The 19418-nt window shown below is 36.3% G+C and overlaps 1 protein-coding gene across 7 annotated transcripts in view; it reads right to left on the reverse strand.

The window, feature by feature from the left end:
• Positions 1 to 19418, reverse strand: part of PPFIA1 (PTPRF interacting protein alpha 1) — a 58188-nt gene that overhangs the window by 17658 nt on the left and 21112 nt on the right. For 4 of the 7 annotated variants that reach the window (XM_054827073.1, XM_054827071.1, XM_054827070.1 and 1 more), the window contains exons 3-20: positions 19186 to 19287; positions 18361 to 18525; positions 17431 to 17505; positions 16874 to 16975; positions 16403 to 16624; positions 15512 to 15658; positions 14428 to 14562; positions 13292 to 13375; positions 12573 to 12704; positions 10220 to 10282; positions 8864 to 8943; positions 8473 to 8605; positions 7616 to 7839; positions 6993 to 7227; positions 4199 to 4228; positions 3237 to 3388; positions 2898 to 3070; positions 2021 to 2114 (exon numbers count right to left, since the gene is read on the reverse strand). In XM_054827073.1, the coding sequence (XP_054683048.1) occupies positions 2021 to 2114; positions 2898 to 3070; positions 3237 to 3388; positions 4199 to 4228; positions 6993 to 7227; positions 7616 to 7839; positions 8473 to 8605; positions 8864 to 8943; positions 10220 to 10282; positions 12573 to 12704; positions 13292 to 13375; positions 14428 to 14562; positions 15512 to 15658; positions 16403 to 16624; positions 16874 to 16975; positions 17431 to 17505; positions 18361 to 18525; positions 19186 to 19287 (2348 nt within the window). The remainder of the gene's footprint in view (positions 1 to 2020; positions 2115 to 2897; positions 3071 to 3236; positions 3389 to 4198; positions 4229 to 6992; positions 7228 to 7615; positions 7840 to 8472; positions 8606 to 8863; positions 8944 to 10219; positions 10283 to 12572; positions 12705 to 13291; positions 13376 to 14427; positions 14563 to 15511; positions 15659 to 16402; positions 16625 to 16873; positions 16976 to 17430; positions 17506 to 18360; positions 18526 to 19185; positions 19288 to 19418) is intronic. The other 3 variants (XM_054827076.1, XM_054827072.1, XM_054827075.1) reach the window with 1 other exon arrangement.

A 19418-nucleotide genomic window follows, 5' to 3' on the forward strand; every position in this document is an offset into this window, starting at 1 on the left:
CAGGTAACTGGAATTCTTTTTGCTGAACACAGGATTTTTATAAATGAACAGTCAGCCTTGAAAATTTGTTTGAACCCCCCCTCCTCCAACATCAAAGTGAAAAGCAATTCAGAGCAGCTTTACCACTCTCTCTTTTCGATAAGGAGCATCTCGAGAAGGCAGCAAGGGATCTTTGATGCTTTGCGATAACATTGCTTCCTATGTTCAGAATACCTGTCAGGATTCTGAAATAGCTGCATTAAAATATCTTGTGAGGATTTTTAAAATTGTAAGATTTGTTTCTCCTGGAAGTTCAAAGGGCCCTGCTGCTGCTCTCAGCAGTAAGAGTAATAAAGCTCAACATTCTGATACGTATCTTCATCAACAGTCTTGTTTCACACCCACTTTCACTGGAATACCTGAATCAGATACCTTCCTGTGAATGCACCTACTCATATTTACTAGCTAGGCAAAGCAATTTCAGACCAAAAGTTGTCATTTGTCTAATATAGACACTTGTGTTTTAAGCAACCAACAACGTGCAGCCATGAGGTTTTTGAAAGGCAGAATGTTTACAAAGAAAAGTCGTGATTTATCTGCGACTGCATTTTTCGCATTTATTAAAGCAAGACAGTATAGATTGTTTTACTCCAGGATGAAATGTGGCTGATATTGAGAAAGATCTACATTCTTCAAAGAACAGCCCTGCCACTCTTTAGCTATGACCAAACTAAAACTGTTTATTCAACCAAGATGTGGTATGACTTTAAAGCTCTATAGAAAAGGGAAAATACCAGATCATAATAATGTATGATTGCCTTCAGTGCAACAGTCTGAAGAAAAACAGCTGAACATTCTGTTATACAAACAAAACCACATTCCTTTCTGACTTTTCAAACCAACACACTGCTGGTTTTCATTAGCAGTCACCAGGCATTATTCTTATTTGTTAATAGAACTTAGGTACTGCAAGAAATCTCTCTCACAGAGAGAAAATTAGCACACTTTCTTTTCAACATTCACTATTCTGTCTTCAGATGACAAGCAAAAAGCAAGACATGTCTTGCATGTTTTTTGACACAGAGTAAAGACAGTTGAACAGAAGTGCTAGGTATATGGCTCAGCTTTGGGTGGAAAAATACAAAGAATGCCTGATCCTACTTACATTAATTTGAGTGTTTCCTGGTTTACCATATAAGCATCACGTCAAGATTTCTGCTAGTAGCAATATCTATTTTTCACCTATGATTATAGTCTTTGCTTCATCTCTTAAGTCTGAGAACAACAAAGCGTGCAATAGATACTCTAAAGGCGAACATTAAACTAGAGATTTTCGTGGATACACACTGAAAAGATTCTCATGGCTGGAAAAAGGTAACTGTGTATCTAAAAGTTGCCATAAAAAAGGAAATAGTCATAATTTATAAAAAAAACCAGGAAATAAGGAGTATATGGTGCAAAGAAAAAAATTTCGGCTGTTAAAAATATATGAGAGAAAAATGTCAAGACAAGCTTAAAGAGAAGTGAAAAAATAGTGAACACAGCACCAGTTAGCAGCTGCAACACAAAAGGAAAGACTTTCAGAGTCACCTGCTAGAAAGGAGCCTGGCATGCATATGGAAGGATGTCTGTACAGAACATCTCATGCTTTCACTCTCTCAACTCTTTCACACTCTGGAGCAAGTAGCAGCCAAAGACAACTTTGGGAAATCTTCCAAATGAATTAAACCCAAAGCAGGTATTAAAATAACAAATTTGGGGGGAGGTTTGATAAGAGTCCACTTTTATCTCCAAGTTTGTTTATTACGGCATTTCAACAATAAGCTTTCAGCACTGAAATTCATCTCAAACTTATCACAACCTACAGTACTATTAATGTACTGGAAAAAAAATAATTAAAAAAAAAAAATCTATACAGGCTTATTAGCCATAGCATCATACTAGGCAAAAATACCTGAAAACAAAACAAAAATCAAACCAAAACATTTTTAAACAAGGCAATACCTTAACAACAGAGGATTGAAAATATTAAATAACTTACTTTTTCTGCATTTTCCTGTTTTTTTCTGCCTGACCTCCAAGCTTGCTGAGACCTAAAGCATCTTGAGAGGCACTATCTGCTTCTGCCATGCCAACTACAAAAAAAAACCAAACCACAAAACAAAACCCAGTGTTATCTTCTCCATTTTGGCCAGTTATAATTAAAAAAATCACTACTGCTTTCCTGAACAAAAGTATTTAATCCTTTGTAATATTACTGATCAGAAATGTATAAAGCCAAACCTCCAAGCCCATCTATCATTCCGTTTCCTAGTTGAATACGTACCCATCAAAATAGGGGATAAAAAAAGGGAAAATCAGATTGGTACAGACTCAAATAGGTGCTGTCTAAAACCAGAGACACACAGAACCTCACGTTTCAACCAGCTGTAAGATGAATCCTCCGTGTTCCCGTATCACTTATGGGTGGTGTCAACATCAAGGGTACTAATTTACGCAAAGAATTATGCAAAGAGAAAGGTAACCGTAGCATTTACTAAGCCAGCTGGGTTCGTTTCAAGGGAGTTCCTTTGGGCCCAAAGTGAAGACATGCCTGTTGGTGTCAACACTAAAAAAAGCCTCTCTCACTTCTGAGATAGTTGAAATTTTTGCTTCACAAAACAAGCCATAACAGTTCCATAAGGTTCCATAACCTGGTTACATGAGTCTAAAAGACAGCAACATAACCTGACTAGCTGAACTTGCATCCTACTCTCATAAAAAGACCTACCACAAGATTCAGTGTCACTAGTTCCCAAAAAATGCTGTACATCAGCATCAAAATAATCAGTCATAAATATGTACATACCGATACATACATCAAATTCAGTCTTTCACTCTCTCTTACTATGCCAAAAAAAGAAAAAGCGCAAACCAACCTTGTCCTAATGTTTCCTTGCTTGTTTGTCCGGGTCGTCCCTTTTCTTTCTTGCCAAACAAGCGGCCAATGGAGGATTTGATCCCCTTCTTTTTGGGGGCTTTATGAAGGGAATCTTGACTACTATTGCTGCTACTAGGATTACTTGTTTGCCCATCTTGCGAGCCTGTTGAACTTTACAAAAAGAAAAAGGAGTCATAAAGGAGTCTCTTTTTTGAGAAAGATTTCAATACCTAGACTAGAATCCTACAAGCTGAACAGCTTTGCAGTTTTAGGATTTTATTCTGATGATCTGAAATCCTAAGTTACTGGTAGGTCTGACTTATTCACTGCTACTTACTTTCTAATGTCCCTGATATCTTCATGGCTCACGGTATGCAAAGCTCCTTTTTGAACTCTGTCCAAACGCAAAGATCGAGGTGAAGAAGGTGGTGATGTCTCACATTTTATTGTGGTTTTGTCATCTCGTACCTCTTCTCTAGAAGCTGGAGACTAACAGAGAACAAATGAAAACTTGAGGGGTTAGTTGGAAATGCCAAAATATGAATGTAGTATCAACACTACACAAAATACTGAATGGAAAAAACCCAAATCTTTCAGTGTTATATGGTTACTCTCGCCCCCTCTAATCCGCAGTTGCCTGTAGTTTGACTTCTTTCTGGATTTTCTGTTACATTCAGTGACAAACTACTAAATTTCAGCCTTAACTAGTGAAATGACCAAGTAGCACTCATCTTTTACTCATTAATAGAGCTAAGAGCTAAAGTAATATCTTCAGCACCATAAAACTAATACACCCGACTTCAGCTTAAGCAAGCGCAAAGACAGAAAACCAGAGAGTCCTGTGAAAAGAAAGCATTGCCATTCTGTTACACGTGTTTAGACAATCATTAACAAGATCACCAATTCTATGAAATCAGTTTCCACATACCTGTGGCTACGGCTTATCTCAAAGTTTGAATAACAGAAAGGAAGACTTACTTGTGTGTGCACTAACAGATCTTTAAAATTAAATATTGTTCCATGAAGATTGCAAAAATCATTGTTACAAACAGAAAACAACACAACAGTTCCCCACACCAGCAAAAAAGCCAACAAAAAAAAACCAAAGCACAAAACAAACCCACACTTACGTTAAGATGATAAATCATTTTACATTTAATATCAAAGAGCATATAAACTTGCTTTATTATAGGGTTACCCTGCAAATGCTTTCTTTTATGTTCCTGTTACCCATTAATGAATTTGGGGACAAGGAAGGAGATGAAGAGGCACACCAGTAAATAAACTAAAGATTTTTACCTTTCTACGGTGTTTCCTTAAATCACTAGGCTGATAGATGCATGCAAAGAAAAGAAATTTGGAAGAACCATATTTATTATAAACTGTAGCACAGACTGAAATAACTAGTACAGACAAAACATATTAGGGAGTATATAAATAACAATTACAGCAATGGCACAGAGAAAGAGTATGAAGTACTCTTCAAATCACAGATTACTTAAATGTATCCCTGAAGAGGGGACAAGGAAGAAAAAAAAAAATTAATCAAGACTTGTAGTTAGTTATCTACAAAAGTACCATAGCTATTTCAATGTATGGGTACTGCAGGCAAATTGGCACACAAAACGTGCATTATCTTCAGCAAGAAAAACACGGGGGCGTAAGGTGTTGCTTTTAAAAAGTGAGAGGATTTCCAGTCATGTCTCAAGGACTTGCCTTGAACTGTATAACCTACATGGCAGCCACAGCAGGCTTAATACATTGTCTGCACTAGTCCTTTCTCACACCTTAGCCATTTCCTCAGTCGTTTCCTATGTAGCATATAAAGCAGCCAGACTTTAAGAACTGTGAAAGACAGAGTGCCAACCAGAGCTGATTTCTATACAGTAACAGTATTCTGTTCTTTTTACTAAGTTTAAAGTGCTGGAATGTTTGAGCAAGAGTCTACCACCAATTTTATTTTATCCTCCATCTGCTCCAGAAGCCACTGTATCTCCCTTCCTAGGTACTTTCCACCTCTGCCAGTGCACAGAGCAAGGCAGCAACCCTGAGTAACATAAACAAGTTATCCAGACTGCTGATGACAAAAGTTTGAGATAGTTTCATAGTTATCATTTTATTTGGTGACAAATTGTTTCAAAAGACTAAAACTAAATATAAAGTCAGTCCTCTCTGAAGCTGGGGAATTGTATGTTGTTTCCCCCCCTACAAATGGCAACTTTTAATCACTTTTTATTTAGAATACATGCAAACTACACAGCATTAATATGTAAAGTTTTGGTCAATCTGACTGTAGAGTACTATGCTAACAAATCATAAGTTCACAGAAGGGCTTGGGTTGGAAGGGACCTCTAAAGATTATCTAGTCCCTCCCTGAGTTCTTAGACAAAGCGCAGCAGACTCATTTTAACCTTGCTGGATCTTTCATCTATTAAATCCAATAACCCATACAAATGGAAATGTTTACCATATGGAATGAAAACTGTCCACAAGAACTGTTGAAAAGAGCTGTTAAATTTTACAAGTTATCATGTTGATGCTTTTTAATTTTAATCAGAAGGGGTTTCAGCTAACTGAACTGCCCAACGCTACTACTGTAGTTAGCATTAAGCCAATGTTGCCATCATGCTCACAGACTAGTGGCCAGGTGCTAAAACGTCAGACAAATGCAACTGCAAATAATATATCAAGTGCCTTTGAGTCACAATTATTATGACCTAAAGTGAATTTAATTATTTATTTTTGTTCAATTACATTAGACTTTAACACAAGACACATAGTCTTCTGATCCAGCTACTTACAGTTGTGTATGGTTCTCTGTAAGAGAAGTATGTAGCTTAACTACTTATTACTGTGAAAAGTCAGAATATATTGTACTCTGCATCTTGACATTTGTTAGTTTCTGTGAAAGAAGCACGCTTGACCCTGGATATATGGATAGAGCTAGTATAATGATGGGGTTTTTTTTTTAATGCAAGAAAGGCAAAAGGATTCCTTTTTATTAAAAAATAGACTTTTTGGTATATGTACACATTATTTTTAAAAAGCCAGCAAAAGCAGTTAGCCCAAATACTTGTTTTTAAACACTCCTATAAGAGACCTAAATAAGCCGAGTCAGTCACTGACAATTCACCTGCCCTTACAGTGACGGATAGCATTCCTTGTCTACTGATTGGTATAATATAAGCATGATACAAGTGCAGTAATCCAGGATAATAAGGTATAGTAAGTATGGTGTTGCATGTACAACTAGTAAGTACAGTTTCCAAATGCATATGCAGATCTGGAGATAAAGTAATGTATTTAGAGAAGAAACTTTTCCTGGAGAGTCCTTGCAAATAAATACCTGTATCCAAGATGCTCCTTAGTGAAAGACATTCCAAATGTGAGAAACCATTTGGTTTGCGTGACATTTATGTAAAAATAAAACAGTGGAAACTTGTATCTTGTTTTTACAGATACATTTACATGCTTAAAGCACCTCCTCCAAGGAGGATTCATTTTTCTAAGCAGTTATATGAACATCAAAAGAATGGATCCATCTTTCTCTACTCACTGAACTGCTAAGCACAAGCTACTACTTCATCAGCTACTAGGTCTAACAGATACTTCTTTTACGTGTCAGTCTTAATAGGCTAAAACCAAGACACTAGAGCTCATTAAAACAGCTGTGATTCCTCCACAATCTTCAAGATTAATACAATATATGCAAATCACTTTCTAGCTGAGTATTTAGTGGAATAGTGGACTGCTAAAAATAAAGTTTAAAGCAGAGGGAGAAACTGGTTGCTGTACCAGGGGTTGAAAAGAAAACATTATTTCTTCTAGGAAGAGGAGTCAGAAGGAAGACCATAACAGACAGAATACTTAGGCATGAGATGTTGACCAAATAATAGACTTGAGTTCTGAACGTTTTTCCTAATCATTATGACTGTATCTTACACTTTTTATAGAAGTTGAAAGGAAGCAGTAGAAAAACCTAGAGAAAGGAAAAATACAGCTGAGTAAGAAGGAGAAGAAGGGGAAATCAAACAATCCATTTCCTAGAGAAAAGGAATACTCTTCTGAAAAATTAAAGTTAACAGACACTTACCAGTGTCATGATACCTAGTCTGTCCACTTCCCGAGCTGGACTATGCGGAATCCGCCTTGGGGTGGAGCGGCCACTGCCAGGCGGAGAAGAACCGGCAAGTGAACCACTTGCATAGGGTGGAGGAATGGAGCTCATGGACCTGAATCGGCCATGGGCATCCAAACTTCCACTACCCACTCTGCTTTCAATTTCCTCTGCACGCTGCTCTGTGTTTTCCTTTTCTTCTTGTATAAGTCTAAAAGAAAAGTGTTTCAAAGAAACATGACATTCAAGTAAGTACCATATAAACAGAATGGCTGACTCAAGCATTAGGAAGCAGCAGCAAAACAGCCACGCTGAAAAATCCTCTGATCTAATGTCAAAAAAACCCAGTGGTAAACACTACTATTACCACCGCGCAGGGGTTTCTGTCAAACTAGTAATACACAATCCCTTCCATAACTGGGACTGAAGACAAAGAACCAGAAAAGAGTACTTGGCATAAGGAAACCAGGTACTTCTGTCAAGTTCCCCCACCAGGGCAGTGAATTGGCAACCACCATTTTCTGACTAACCACACAAAAAGGGTTTCTAGTGTCACAGAAACCATTTTTATCAAAACCTTAACAGCAGATAGACCATACCTAATCTCTTTGTTGATTGCATCCAACTGTTCTTGAAGCATCATGGCCAAAGTCTGAGCATCAGCCTGACCACTTGGTGACAGCAGATCAACTGAACTGAATATAGTCTCCCTATCATCCTCAACATCAGACATGTCAACATCACTTTCAAATGCTTGTGCCACGTTTGCCAACACGCTTGCTTGCTGCGCTCGCTCCCAGTCCTGCTCGTTCAGAGTTTGAACCTAAGAGAATTAATTAAAAAAAAATCCAAACTCAGATGGAAAAAACATGACATTTCTACTGTTTTTCAGGATGTTTAAAATAATTTTTAAAAAGCCCACTTACATGCTGAATGCATCCATCAAGACAGCAATGTTTAGAGAAATGTAAAAAAAAAAGCTATATTGTAGAAAGCTTTGTATCTTAAAGTTACGTGAAATTCAAAAGTGGACAGCCCCATTGAATAAATTAAAACATCACATATCTTGGCTATATGCACTATACATTACAGTAGAATTTTGCTATCAAATCCAATGAGAATTTTGGAAACAGCTTTATGTAATGAGAACTTATGTGTCCTGAAAAGGACTTGAAATTGCTTGCAGTGATGTGTTAAATTAGTGTATAGACACAAGAGTAGGGCTGTTTCAAATTATATTTTACAGGCTTATCATACTTAGAACAAATTGGAGTTCAAAATCATAATTTTACAATTATTTGTTAACAATTAAAAAGATGAGTAGCTGTGCATTAGTAAAACAAGATCTATAAAATCTAGCAGTTTATTGCTATGCACCTCTTGCAAAAGATTATCCTCATCTAATCTATTTTGTTGCCAAAGTTTTATTTTTATTTTCATTTCAGAGTTCTATTACCTTCGAGGGTTCATCTCTGAGAGCTGCCAAACGTCCTTTCTGGGGACGTCTTAACACTGATGAGGTGCCATAAGAGTCTGCATGACTGTCAGCTACAGCTGAAGATGTCATAGGGTATCTGAAATCTGGTCGGCTAGAACATGAAGAAACATTTTATCTTTACGAAGGTAGGGGAAAGGGGGAAAAAAAACAAAAAACCCCACCCAAACGATTCTTATTGTCCCACCAGTGCCAATTTTTAAAGCAGTATAAAAACGGCTTTATATGCTCTACAAAGAATACGTTTTATAGCTATGTCTAAAATATTTTCAGTTATAGTAGACAAAGTTACATTTTGAAAAGTGACTTTAAAGAAATTGGGAAAAACTGAACTACAATTAAGTGCTGGTACCTGTGATGAAGTGATGTGGCTCTGAGTCTCACTTGGTCATTTTCAGCCCTTAATGCTTCAACATTTAATACAAGTTGATCCTGTAAAAATAAACAGATAAAATACATTAAAAAAATCAGTATCAAATACTGATTTATAAACTAACATTTAGGTTTTTGATCTCATTTTTACAAAACTCAGAAATAACAGATTTTAAAGCATATCCTTCAACGACGTAAAACGTAAAAATGATTTTTGCTACACACAATACAGCACCACCACAAAAGGGCATCCAAGAATAATTCTGTTGCCTCTCTACACTGTGACTCTAGGTAATGGCAATGTATGTTTTAAAAACAACTCCTAAATAAAACTCACATATTACTAACTTTACTATAAGTGATAATACTTAATAAGAAACAAGAAGATTTATCAAGCTCTGTGCACAAAAGGTTCTAAATGCATTCACTTTTAACTTAGACATTTTTACATGCTCTAGAAACTCAGAATTTAACAAAAGAGAAATTCAATGAATGAGAAAACAATGAAAGACTAATAAAAAGTAGCTGATGATGAACATCTGTGCCTTGTGTGAAAAGTGCTGGCCTAGACATACAAAAATTCAAAGCACATTCTGCAAAATATTCTGAATGCGTTCTTCATTTTATTACAGAAGCACAGCCTCTACAGTTTGGCCTAGCTACTTACTAGAATGATTTGGGGAGATGCAGTACACCTGTGATTTAATAAGCAATAACAAGTATTATTTCAGAACAGATAGCGTGACCACAAAAATCAATTGCCACTGCTTAAGGATGCAAAGCAATGAAAGGCCCCACCACTATTATTCAAGAAGGGAACCTGTCAGTTCCAGGACAAGCAAGACACCAGACCCAACTGGTATTGCAAAGGAACAGACAAGTCTAATAATTATTTCTCTCCCTGCCCCCCAATTCTTAAAACTTTAAAAAAAAATTACAGTCGAACAAGCATTTCATGATACCCAATGCTTTAAGAAAAAACTTATGGGAAAATACCCAACATTAAAACTATTTCTCTTTTCTTTTTACTGTTCTAGGTCATATGTACAAAGGTATAAAAATTCTATGCAATCTTCAATCTTTGGTAAAATGCCAGTATCTCCAGCCACTTTACATGATCAGAAGCGTGTTAGGTCTTTGCGTAAAAAGCTAGATGTTACCTATAAAATCATCACAAAACTGAGGCACACAGCACCATAAAATGAGCAATAACAGCCCCTTACTTTTAAACAGACCAGGTAATGTTAACTTTTAGGGGGGAATTCAAATCTGGTCCTGCTATGTAGCAATGCAGTAATTATTTTCCAACATAATATTTAAAAAATGTGTATTATACCTTTTCATGCTGAAGTTCCTCTATTTGTTTTTTTGCATTTTCAATTTCTCGAAGAAGTGAATTCTAAAATAAGAAGTATCACAAATTAAGTTACTTATAAAAGCTTTCAACTCTTAAACCATAACCAAGATGAGTATCAAAAAATTTCAGTCAACACTATACAGATGCATCTTAAGTTACAGCTGCTTTATTGCTTACATCATTTCACTTTGATTATAGTTGAAGGTTTATCCTTTCAGGTGTGCAGGTCACTAAATAATGGATTTAGTAATAGTACAGGTTCCATAAAAATTTAATACCAAAACCAGCCTTTTAAAGCTCCGTTTGACAAAATGGGTTAAGAAAAAAAAGGAATAATTAGGCAGCTAAAATAATTCAAAGTAATTCACTGAGTGGTTACTAAGGCATTACTAGCTGTTATCATTTGGTTTTCATTTTACTTTCACTTGCGTGACCTACAAAATTACTATGCAGTAGTTTCTTGGATGTGCTGTACGTCCAGAACTGCAACACACGCTGACCTGTGGGCCTTCATTAACATCAGAGCTGTTGTCTTTACAGTTATACCAGGACTTCTAAACAACTCCAATAAATATAAATACTTATGACTACTACGATCTCTTTACTCAAAGCGGTTTCCAAATTCAGACTAAGAATCATCAGAGAATTAAGAAACATTTGAGAGCTGCAACAAATAATTTCAACTATTGTATTTGACTGTAGTACGTGATACCAAGAAAAAAAAAATAATCAGAGATTCCCTCTTCTAATAGGAAATTCCTAACTGCGCCACTTTTTCCTTTTCCACTGTTGCCAAACAGTTCTGCTAAACACATTTCTTCGAGGTAAGTAATACCATTATTTGTATCTTAAACATGTAATAAAAGTTTCATACGTGAACAAACAAATCATTCTGGGGAAAAAAGCCCAAGTGATCAGAAGAAAGTCTTAAAATTTTCCTTGCATGTTCCTTCCCAACTTATCACAAAAGAATGACCTGGAAGCCACAGCAAAAACACTTTACTAGAAGCTGTAACTTACAGTGAAGGACAACCAGATTTTCCTCATTCGTGAACACAGTTAAGGTTTAGAGGGTAAAGGGGAGTTCGGGTTAACCCTAAGACACCCCCTTCTCCAATATTCAAGCATTTAAAGAAAAAATGCAGTCAGCTGTTTCTCAGAAATTGAATTTATAAAGACTGTTAGAGCAACCTTGCTGATGCCCTAACAAGGCCCATAACAAGAAGTTCTGAAGTATTAGGAGCAGTTGGTGATCTTGAAAATAGTGATGTGGCCTTAGACACCAGATGATAAGCACCTTTATCATTAACTTGAAGGACGAGGCTCAGCAGGACCTACGTTTGTTCTGCACTACCTGATTCCTCGCAGCTCTGACAGCACAAAAGCAGGGAAAAGAACAAACTAAATTTTTGTAATGATGATCTGAGGGGAGCACAGTCCTGGAATTCTGGAAAGACATGTCAGGTACCTGACTGATGGTTTAGGGATGAGAACTGAGTTGACATGGATGCAAGAGAAAGTAAACATATATTAAAGTCTGAGTACATCATTATATATTGCAACTGAAGCATTTTATTGCCCTGACTTTAAAACAAAAGCCACTGGGTTTTCATTGAAACATTTCCCCAGATCGGCATTTCACCCTCCAGTAAAAGAAACTATTTCTTTAATCCAAGACAAAGCAATGCAAAGTCAGCATCAAGCAAAGTGCTACTTTAGAAGACACTGCTTTGTTCAATGCAGAATAAGAGAATCCTTAAAGACATGCATGGAAGAAAAACCTCTAAGGACCTAGATGCAAAAGCAGAAGGGAAAAGTATGTCACAAAGTTTGAAAATTAATTGAATACAGGGGAAAGCTCCAGACGTGCATTGAGAACACAGGGAACAGCCCATTTACATTCACATCACCTTTCTCAAAATGATCTACCTGGGAAGAAAATGCAAGACACTTTCAACTTGCAAGAATCTGACTGACTCAAGGTAAGCATTAGTGGGGAAAAAACTGAACTGAAAAGGTCGAAGTTCTTTAGACTTCCTGTATTACAGTGGATGAGCCTATTTATGCGGTCCACACCAGGCAACAAAGAAAGGATAAAGCTTCTTAAAAGATGCCTTCTCAACACGGTTGTACAATGCCCGTGAACAATCTCAAAAAAATGAATTTTAAGAACTTATTTTCAAGATCCACACTAGAAAACAGCCTTAACAGAAACTACTTAATAAGTATTTAGTATTTATTTACTGAAGTTACAGACACATTGCAAAATGCACAGATCACTCCAGAATGTTGAGCATCTAATTAACGTGTATGTTGGAACATGACTTGTTACCTTATCTTCCAAGGCAGCCATCCTTTCTTTGAGGTGAAGCTGGAGCCTTTCATTAGATTCAGACAGAAGCTTATCGACAGTTTCTGACAAACGTTTATTATGCTCTTCATTCATCTTCTCTCTCTGTCTAGCCTAAGATACATAAAAGCTACTGAAATAACTTAAAATTTACAATGTCTATAACAATTTCCAGGTTGTAAAAACAGTAAGCTTTCTTTAATCCAAAAGCAGTTTCTTTAATAGAAACAATTTTTTCCAAAGGAATAAGAAATACAGCATGTACCCCCATGACTCTGTAAGGGAGTATAAAGGACACTTAAGACTTTAATAACTGTTCAAGATCAGAAGCTTGAAAATCTGAGCTTACATTTCAGCTAAAAGCAGATTTCAGAACCAATTACATTATTTATAACCTAGGAAACAATTTTTCCATCCTCACTTCATTCAGCAAGTTTTTGATCTGCCTCCTCATCAGAAAGTATGACTAGCAATTACGTATTTCCAAACATATTTCAAACTTTGATTGGAGACTTCCAGCTTTGTCTTGAGATTTAAGGTTAGCCATAGTACAGTGGCTCAAATCTCCCAACTATCAGCCAGCCTAAACTCCGGTTTTATTTCAGAGAAATAAAAACTGCTTTGCTGAATAGTAGGCAGCCATGAAGGGGATTAGATTCTTTCTTTCAGCTTTGTATCTTTGCCAAAAATATGTACGGTACCCTTTGCAGTTCTTGATTCTTTTCTTCTAGCTGTGCTTCCATCTGTCTTAGTCGTTCTTCTATATTGCCATGTCTTTCCTCAGCCTGTCAATTTGAAAACAAAATTAGAATTTGGTTTTTTTTTAAAAATGGTTTCAAAAGCATAGAAACATTGAAGCACAACAATATATCTAACATGCTTTGCGCAACTGCCATTTATGGTAATACACAATGCAGAACAGATGCTTTTCTGTCACTAGAAGAACCTAGTAAGAGTTCATATGTTAAGTAACAAAATGATGAAGCCTCTCGCCCTTAAGTACCATGAACCAGCTATTATCTGCAAATGAGTTTGCAGCAACAGAAGTTCATTCAAATCCCCAAAAATTTAAAAAAAAAAATCAAAACTGAATGCATTTTCAGCTTTTCCTCACTAGTCCAGACAATATGACCCTTTGTTAGTAATCATGACAAAGCAGAAAGCAGCAAGCAGAAACAAGGACTATTATACAAATTCTACCTTCCTAAGCTTGGTGGTAAGTTCCAATACTTTAGCATCTTTAGCAGCAGAGTTCCCAGGAGACAAAAGGTCAGACTACAGAGCCAGTTAGGGACAGGAAAGATAACAGGGAAAGAAATGAAACTGAGACTTGAAAACAACACACACACACACACGCACTTGAAAAGGCTCATTTGTAGTTACTACATAAAATTCTTCAGACTTCGTTATTCCATTTGCAGCCTTCTAAAAATCTTAGTATTTAATGAGTACTATTACCTCTCTTTCTCCCCACATTCCTCCCTTGGTTAACAGTGGAAATTTGGGTTTCCCCTTCAGAAATAGTTCTTGTTTTAGAAGACTTTATGCCTATTATTGAATGAATTTTAATAAAAAGCAACAAAATGCGAATTCAGAGACATTTTCATAAAGTAACAGAGTTAACAGAAAACCTACTCAAGTTCCAAAGAGCATGGAGAAAAAAAAAAGGAAAAAAGAGAGTAAATCAGAGTGTGCTCAGAGATGAGCAGAAAACAAGGAGAGACATTTTCTGGGGAAAACAGAAACACAATGCAACAAAACCAACACTAAAACAGATTTCGTGTAGCAGGACATCAATGGAGAAGAGAGTCTTGAGGACACTGTCCAACTGAGTCACCTTTGAAAGTGCTGCTACTCTCTGTGCCAGCTCAGCTTCCACCTCCGGCAAAGTCTCAGCTTTTCTCAAAGTCTGCTGCAGCTTTTGCTCAGCTAGTTCCAGTCGTTCTTGCAATTGCCTGTTCTTATCTTCACTCTACACAGGATTATGATCAGCAAATGTTTAGTGTTAAATTGGTAATTAATTTTCATCAGAGGAAGGTAAGGATACAGATTACTGCCTTTACTAGACCTATGGAGAACAAACTGTCCAAAACTGGTTTCATAACCAGTTTGAAGATGAGAGAAGTTTTTTCTCTACAAGTTTTTTTTCTGCAGACAATTTTTTGTATTCTGAAAGCAACTGTATCACCAAACAAACATCATTACGGTATGGGAAGCAGCATAGAATAAGTTGTGAATTTTCAAATGTCAAGGCTGTGCTAAGATTTTGAGTTACATCAAGGAAAAAATTCCTTCATATTTTAAATAACACTATGCATATTACCGCAAAATTTATTTTTATTTAAAGTGTGTACAACTTCTTTTAAAAATTATACTAAATGGGACTTCTTTTGTTGACTATGAGTTGCCTGGCTTCCTTGAGTTAGAAAGTGATTGGCTAAACAACCATTTCTGGTTTTAAGTTGGACTACTTCATGTCAAGCATATGTCAAATTTCCTCCTGCAGTAAGACATTTACTTCTATAACAGGCCATAAAAAAAAAATCACTACACGAGTTTTAAAACTGTTTTAGCTTAAAATGAGTAATTCTCACACATGAAACTAAAGGTGCTTGGATATACATATAACAACTTTAAAATCCACAATTAACAGGGACAACAGCCCTGCTGCACCACGATCAAGTGCACTAAAATGCTCAAAATCATTTCCTCTCTCCAGTTAACTGTCTCATCTTCATTTCCAGGGTAAAACTCTGTACAATGCACTCCTCCAGTTACTGAAAAACAATCGCTAACAATAGCACACTACAGATGATATTTATCTTGCTAAAAGCAAAGTGCTTTAGCAGAGTATGAATGTTAATTATTTCCATTAGTTCTATGCTGAGCAAAATGGTTTTTATCTTATTTTAAATTACAACCTGTCGATGCATGGAGTCTTTAGTGGCAATTTCATTTTCAAGTTTATCATTGAGGTCATGCACAGATGTAGCTTCACGTTGTGCAGCGAGGTAGCGTTTCTCAAGAGTTGTAATTCTCTCTTCCATGTCTTCCTTTTGAGCCATAGTCTATGCAAAACAAAACAGAATTATGTAGTGATCAAACTGGAGGGAAAACCCACAAGCCAAAAATAATAATAAAATGAAAACAAATCAGATATACTCTATTTCTCTCAGTAGAAAAACGAAGTAGAAAGAATAGTCGCACTTAGGCTTAGAAGTTCAATGAATTTTGGTTTTTAAATGGTGAATACTTAAAAAGATTGGTCTTTATTATATTACGTGACAGATCTCCTATTTACCTTTTCAACAGCACAAACACAGCAAATCTTTTCTTCCCGGGGATGGTCAGAGAGTGTTCTTGGATTTAACTAAGCTCCTGTTCTATTTAATAAGGATACAGTACACAGCAATACACAGGACCTTAGGGATTAGTGACTGATTAGTAACAGGAATTGTCAATCACACCACTGAAATTAAAGTGATTCCTCAGCCATGTACATCTTGAAAAATAAAAAATTTAAACTTCATGAATAAGCTTAGCATTTATGCCATGATCAAGCACCTTTTCAAGAACACATTAAAGTTCACAATGCTAAATCTACAATTTATTTGTGAAATATAGTTATTCATAGATTAATTCTGAAGGGACTGGTCTTTCAAACAAAAAATAGCACTATCGTGCTCTAAATTTTTTTCTCACCTATCAAAGACATTCAAAAGCATAAAGGTCTAATGGAGCATCGATGACACTGAAATTTTATACAGCAATTGCATTTGTGACTACCCAAGTTTTGACAGTTTATTCCTCACCTCTCGTACATCTCTCTGTAACTTTGTATTCATTTCTTCAGATTTTATTAAGTCTTTTCTAGCTGTGTCAAGATCCTCTTCCAGCTCTGTTACTCTGCTAGACAAAGCAGTAAGACGTTCTTTCATTTGTGTCTGCTCTTTGTTTTGCTTATCTATGATGTCTTGGAGTTCAATCACTTTTGCAAGGTTTTCATCGTGGCATAAAGAACCATCGGAGGATCGCTATAAAACAGGAGAAAAATGTATTTGCATATTACACAGAAATTTGAAAAACAAACTATTACTTAACTGTAAACACCCCTGCCCCAAGATACTTTTATTATTGGATAGACTGCAAGAATTGAAATTGTAGTAACTGAGACTTTTTAATTAAACCATCATTCAAAATCTTTTATTATAGTTTAAAATTAAAATATTATAGTGAATGCTGAAAAATCAGACATCAGCTTAAAAAAAAGTAAAAAGCTGTACCTTCCCATTTGTAGTTGGTGTATTTTCTTGTTCATGATTTATATCCAGCATCCCATCTGGAAGTGTTTTCTTCTGATTATTTTGCTCTTTCAGAATCATTAACTAAAAGAAAAAAGTTTATATACATATGTTTCAAGTCAAATCCTTTCTCACTAATAATATAAGTAACAGCTGCAAAAGCAAAGGAACAAAACAACAATTACTGATTCTGCTGCAAGGTATGTATTAATAAAATATGGCACAGGCACTCAAAAACTTAATGCCACTGCCATCCAACAATTCTTATTTTAAAGCCACAGGAACTCTTTTTGTTATTTTGGTGGGGATTTTTTTTGTCAGGTTGGGGGGAGGATGCATGGGGGAGGTTGAGGTTTGGATTTTTTCTCCTTTCCTGCTCCTTCAAAGTGATTAAGTTAAAAATTATAGTTATCCCATTCAGCAAAATACAGAAAACAAGAAGTGAAAGTGAACCTTAGTATTTGAATAAATTACTGTGTACAAATATTGACTAACACACCCACAATGCACACATGAAGACTTTTAAAAGAGAAACCTACCTCTTTATGCGTAGTACCTAGTTCTTCTTCCAATAAGCTACATCTTTCAAGTGCTACTCGTAACCTCTCCCTTACCTGAAAAAGTAATTTCAAGTAATTTCACTTATTGCCATGTCTCCATACCCTTTCAGATAGGAAACAGCACTATTTCCATCACACTTAGAGACCTGCTTAATCTTAAGTACTAATTACAACATATGCTACAAAAAACCTTCTATGGAAACAATGTGTATCTTACAATCTAGCTTTTCTCTTTTTTTCATAAGCAAATCATATCTCAACATGACCTATACATTTACACAAGAATTAAACACATCCAGAATTTGCCTATCCTTTTGTAAGGCACAGAGTGCGTATGCTTATTTAAAACAAGGAAGAAGAGAGAGTTTTCTACTTAAAAGAATTTACCAGACTATGTACAAAGGTCACAAAAGTTAGGCAAACTATGAGTTGGCAGCAAAATTCATAGTAAACTTTGCCATTTGCATATCCTGTTGCCAACATCAGGCACAACTAAAGGGCGGAGTTCCTTTAATTGAGCTTTAGTTTCTATCACAGTGTTAGCAGATTCCTCTCCTCCTGTCCTCTCTAGTCCATTTCTTGTAGTAGATACTCAAAAAGGCTAAATCCTGATATTATAAGAGTAAGCAAACGTACGCATTTCTACAACAAATACATTGCCCCTGAACCATGCCTGGTTCACGTTAGCACAGTTAATGAAGTTCTAGAATAAAATACAGCACCTTGCTTTAGTGCAGTATGTTTATTTCAGAAGGCAGTTACTAATGCAGTTATAGCAAAGCCGCTAACTTAAAGCGGAGAAAAGTTCAGGGAACCTGACTTCTACAACTTGAGTATGAACAACTGCATGGTCCACACATAAGAAAGAGGGCACAGGATGAGATGATGTTAGCTACCATATTTCATTACCTTTTCATCAAGGGCTTTGTGGTGTTCAAATAAAGATTTTAGTGCTTTGAGAACTTCTACTTCACTAGAAACTCCTGCTGGAGACTGAGCTTGTCTCTTCACAACTGTCATTCTGAGAGATCGCTCATGCCTGGAGACAAGACACTCCAAATGTTCCAGTAATAGCTAAAACAAAAAAGAAGGAACAATGTTTACTCCTGTTTGGCATAGCTGCAGAAAACTTTGCCTCCTACAACATTGAGTTTTGAGTACTAAACTTCAAACCTGAGAGCAAATGACTATTGCATCAAGCGTAAGGACCTGCTTTTAACATTTCACCCATGTTAGAAGTGATATAACGCATTTCCTACCCCTCTCTTTCAGTCTAGCTTTTAAATGAGCTTTCTACTCAGCCAGGTCTTTTCAGTTCCACCACCACTCCAAGGAACTGCATGCTTGTCAGAAGGATACACACAGGAAATGCTCTAAATCAGACACAACTGTTCTGCTGGCAGCAGCGTAAGCTGCTGGAACGGATCACGACAGCTTGCCCGCTCTATTCTGCTGATCTCGGGTGTTGTACGATTACAAAACTTTAACAAGAAGAAAGCTGAATGACAGATAGCAGTGCAGTCTTACAAGTTTTTCCTGATTCTGCACAGCATTATTTGGAGCTGTGCGTAAGCTTCCAAACTTTCTTAATCAACACACATTCACATGTCCAGGGGGATTCACATGCAAATATCAGGGAGAAAATACTTTTGGCTTTTCAAATTCAACATTCAAAATTTTTCTCCATGTAGTTGGATGCTTTAACAATGGTAATCTTGAAGACAAGAAACTAACCCTCGTATTATTTCTTTCTGCTTTCAGTTCAGCGATTTCTTCTTCCCTCTCAAGCAGCTGCTCCCTGCATACATTTAGCTCTTTTGTAAGCGCTGCAAATTCCTGAAATAAACCAGACAGAAACGTAAGCACACCAAATATTGGGATATAGTGAGAGTAGATTCATATGAACACTTGACATGATTTCTTGAAGTATTCATTTCAGATGTCTAAAGCCAAGACAGTTGTATTAG

This window comes from Grus americana, chromosome 5 (assembly GCF_028858705.1).
Source record: "Grus americana isolate bGruAme1 chromosome 5, bGruAme1.mat, whole genome shotgun sequence".
NCBI classification, from domain to species: domain Eukaryota; kingdom Metazoa; phylum Chordata; class Aves; order Gruiformes; family Gruidae; genus Grus; species Grus americana.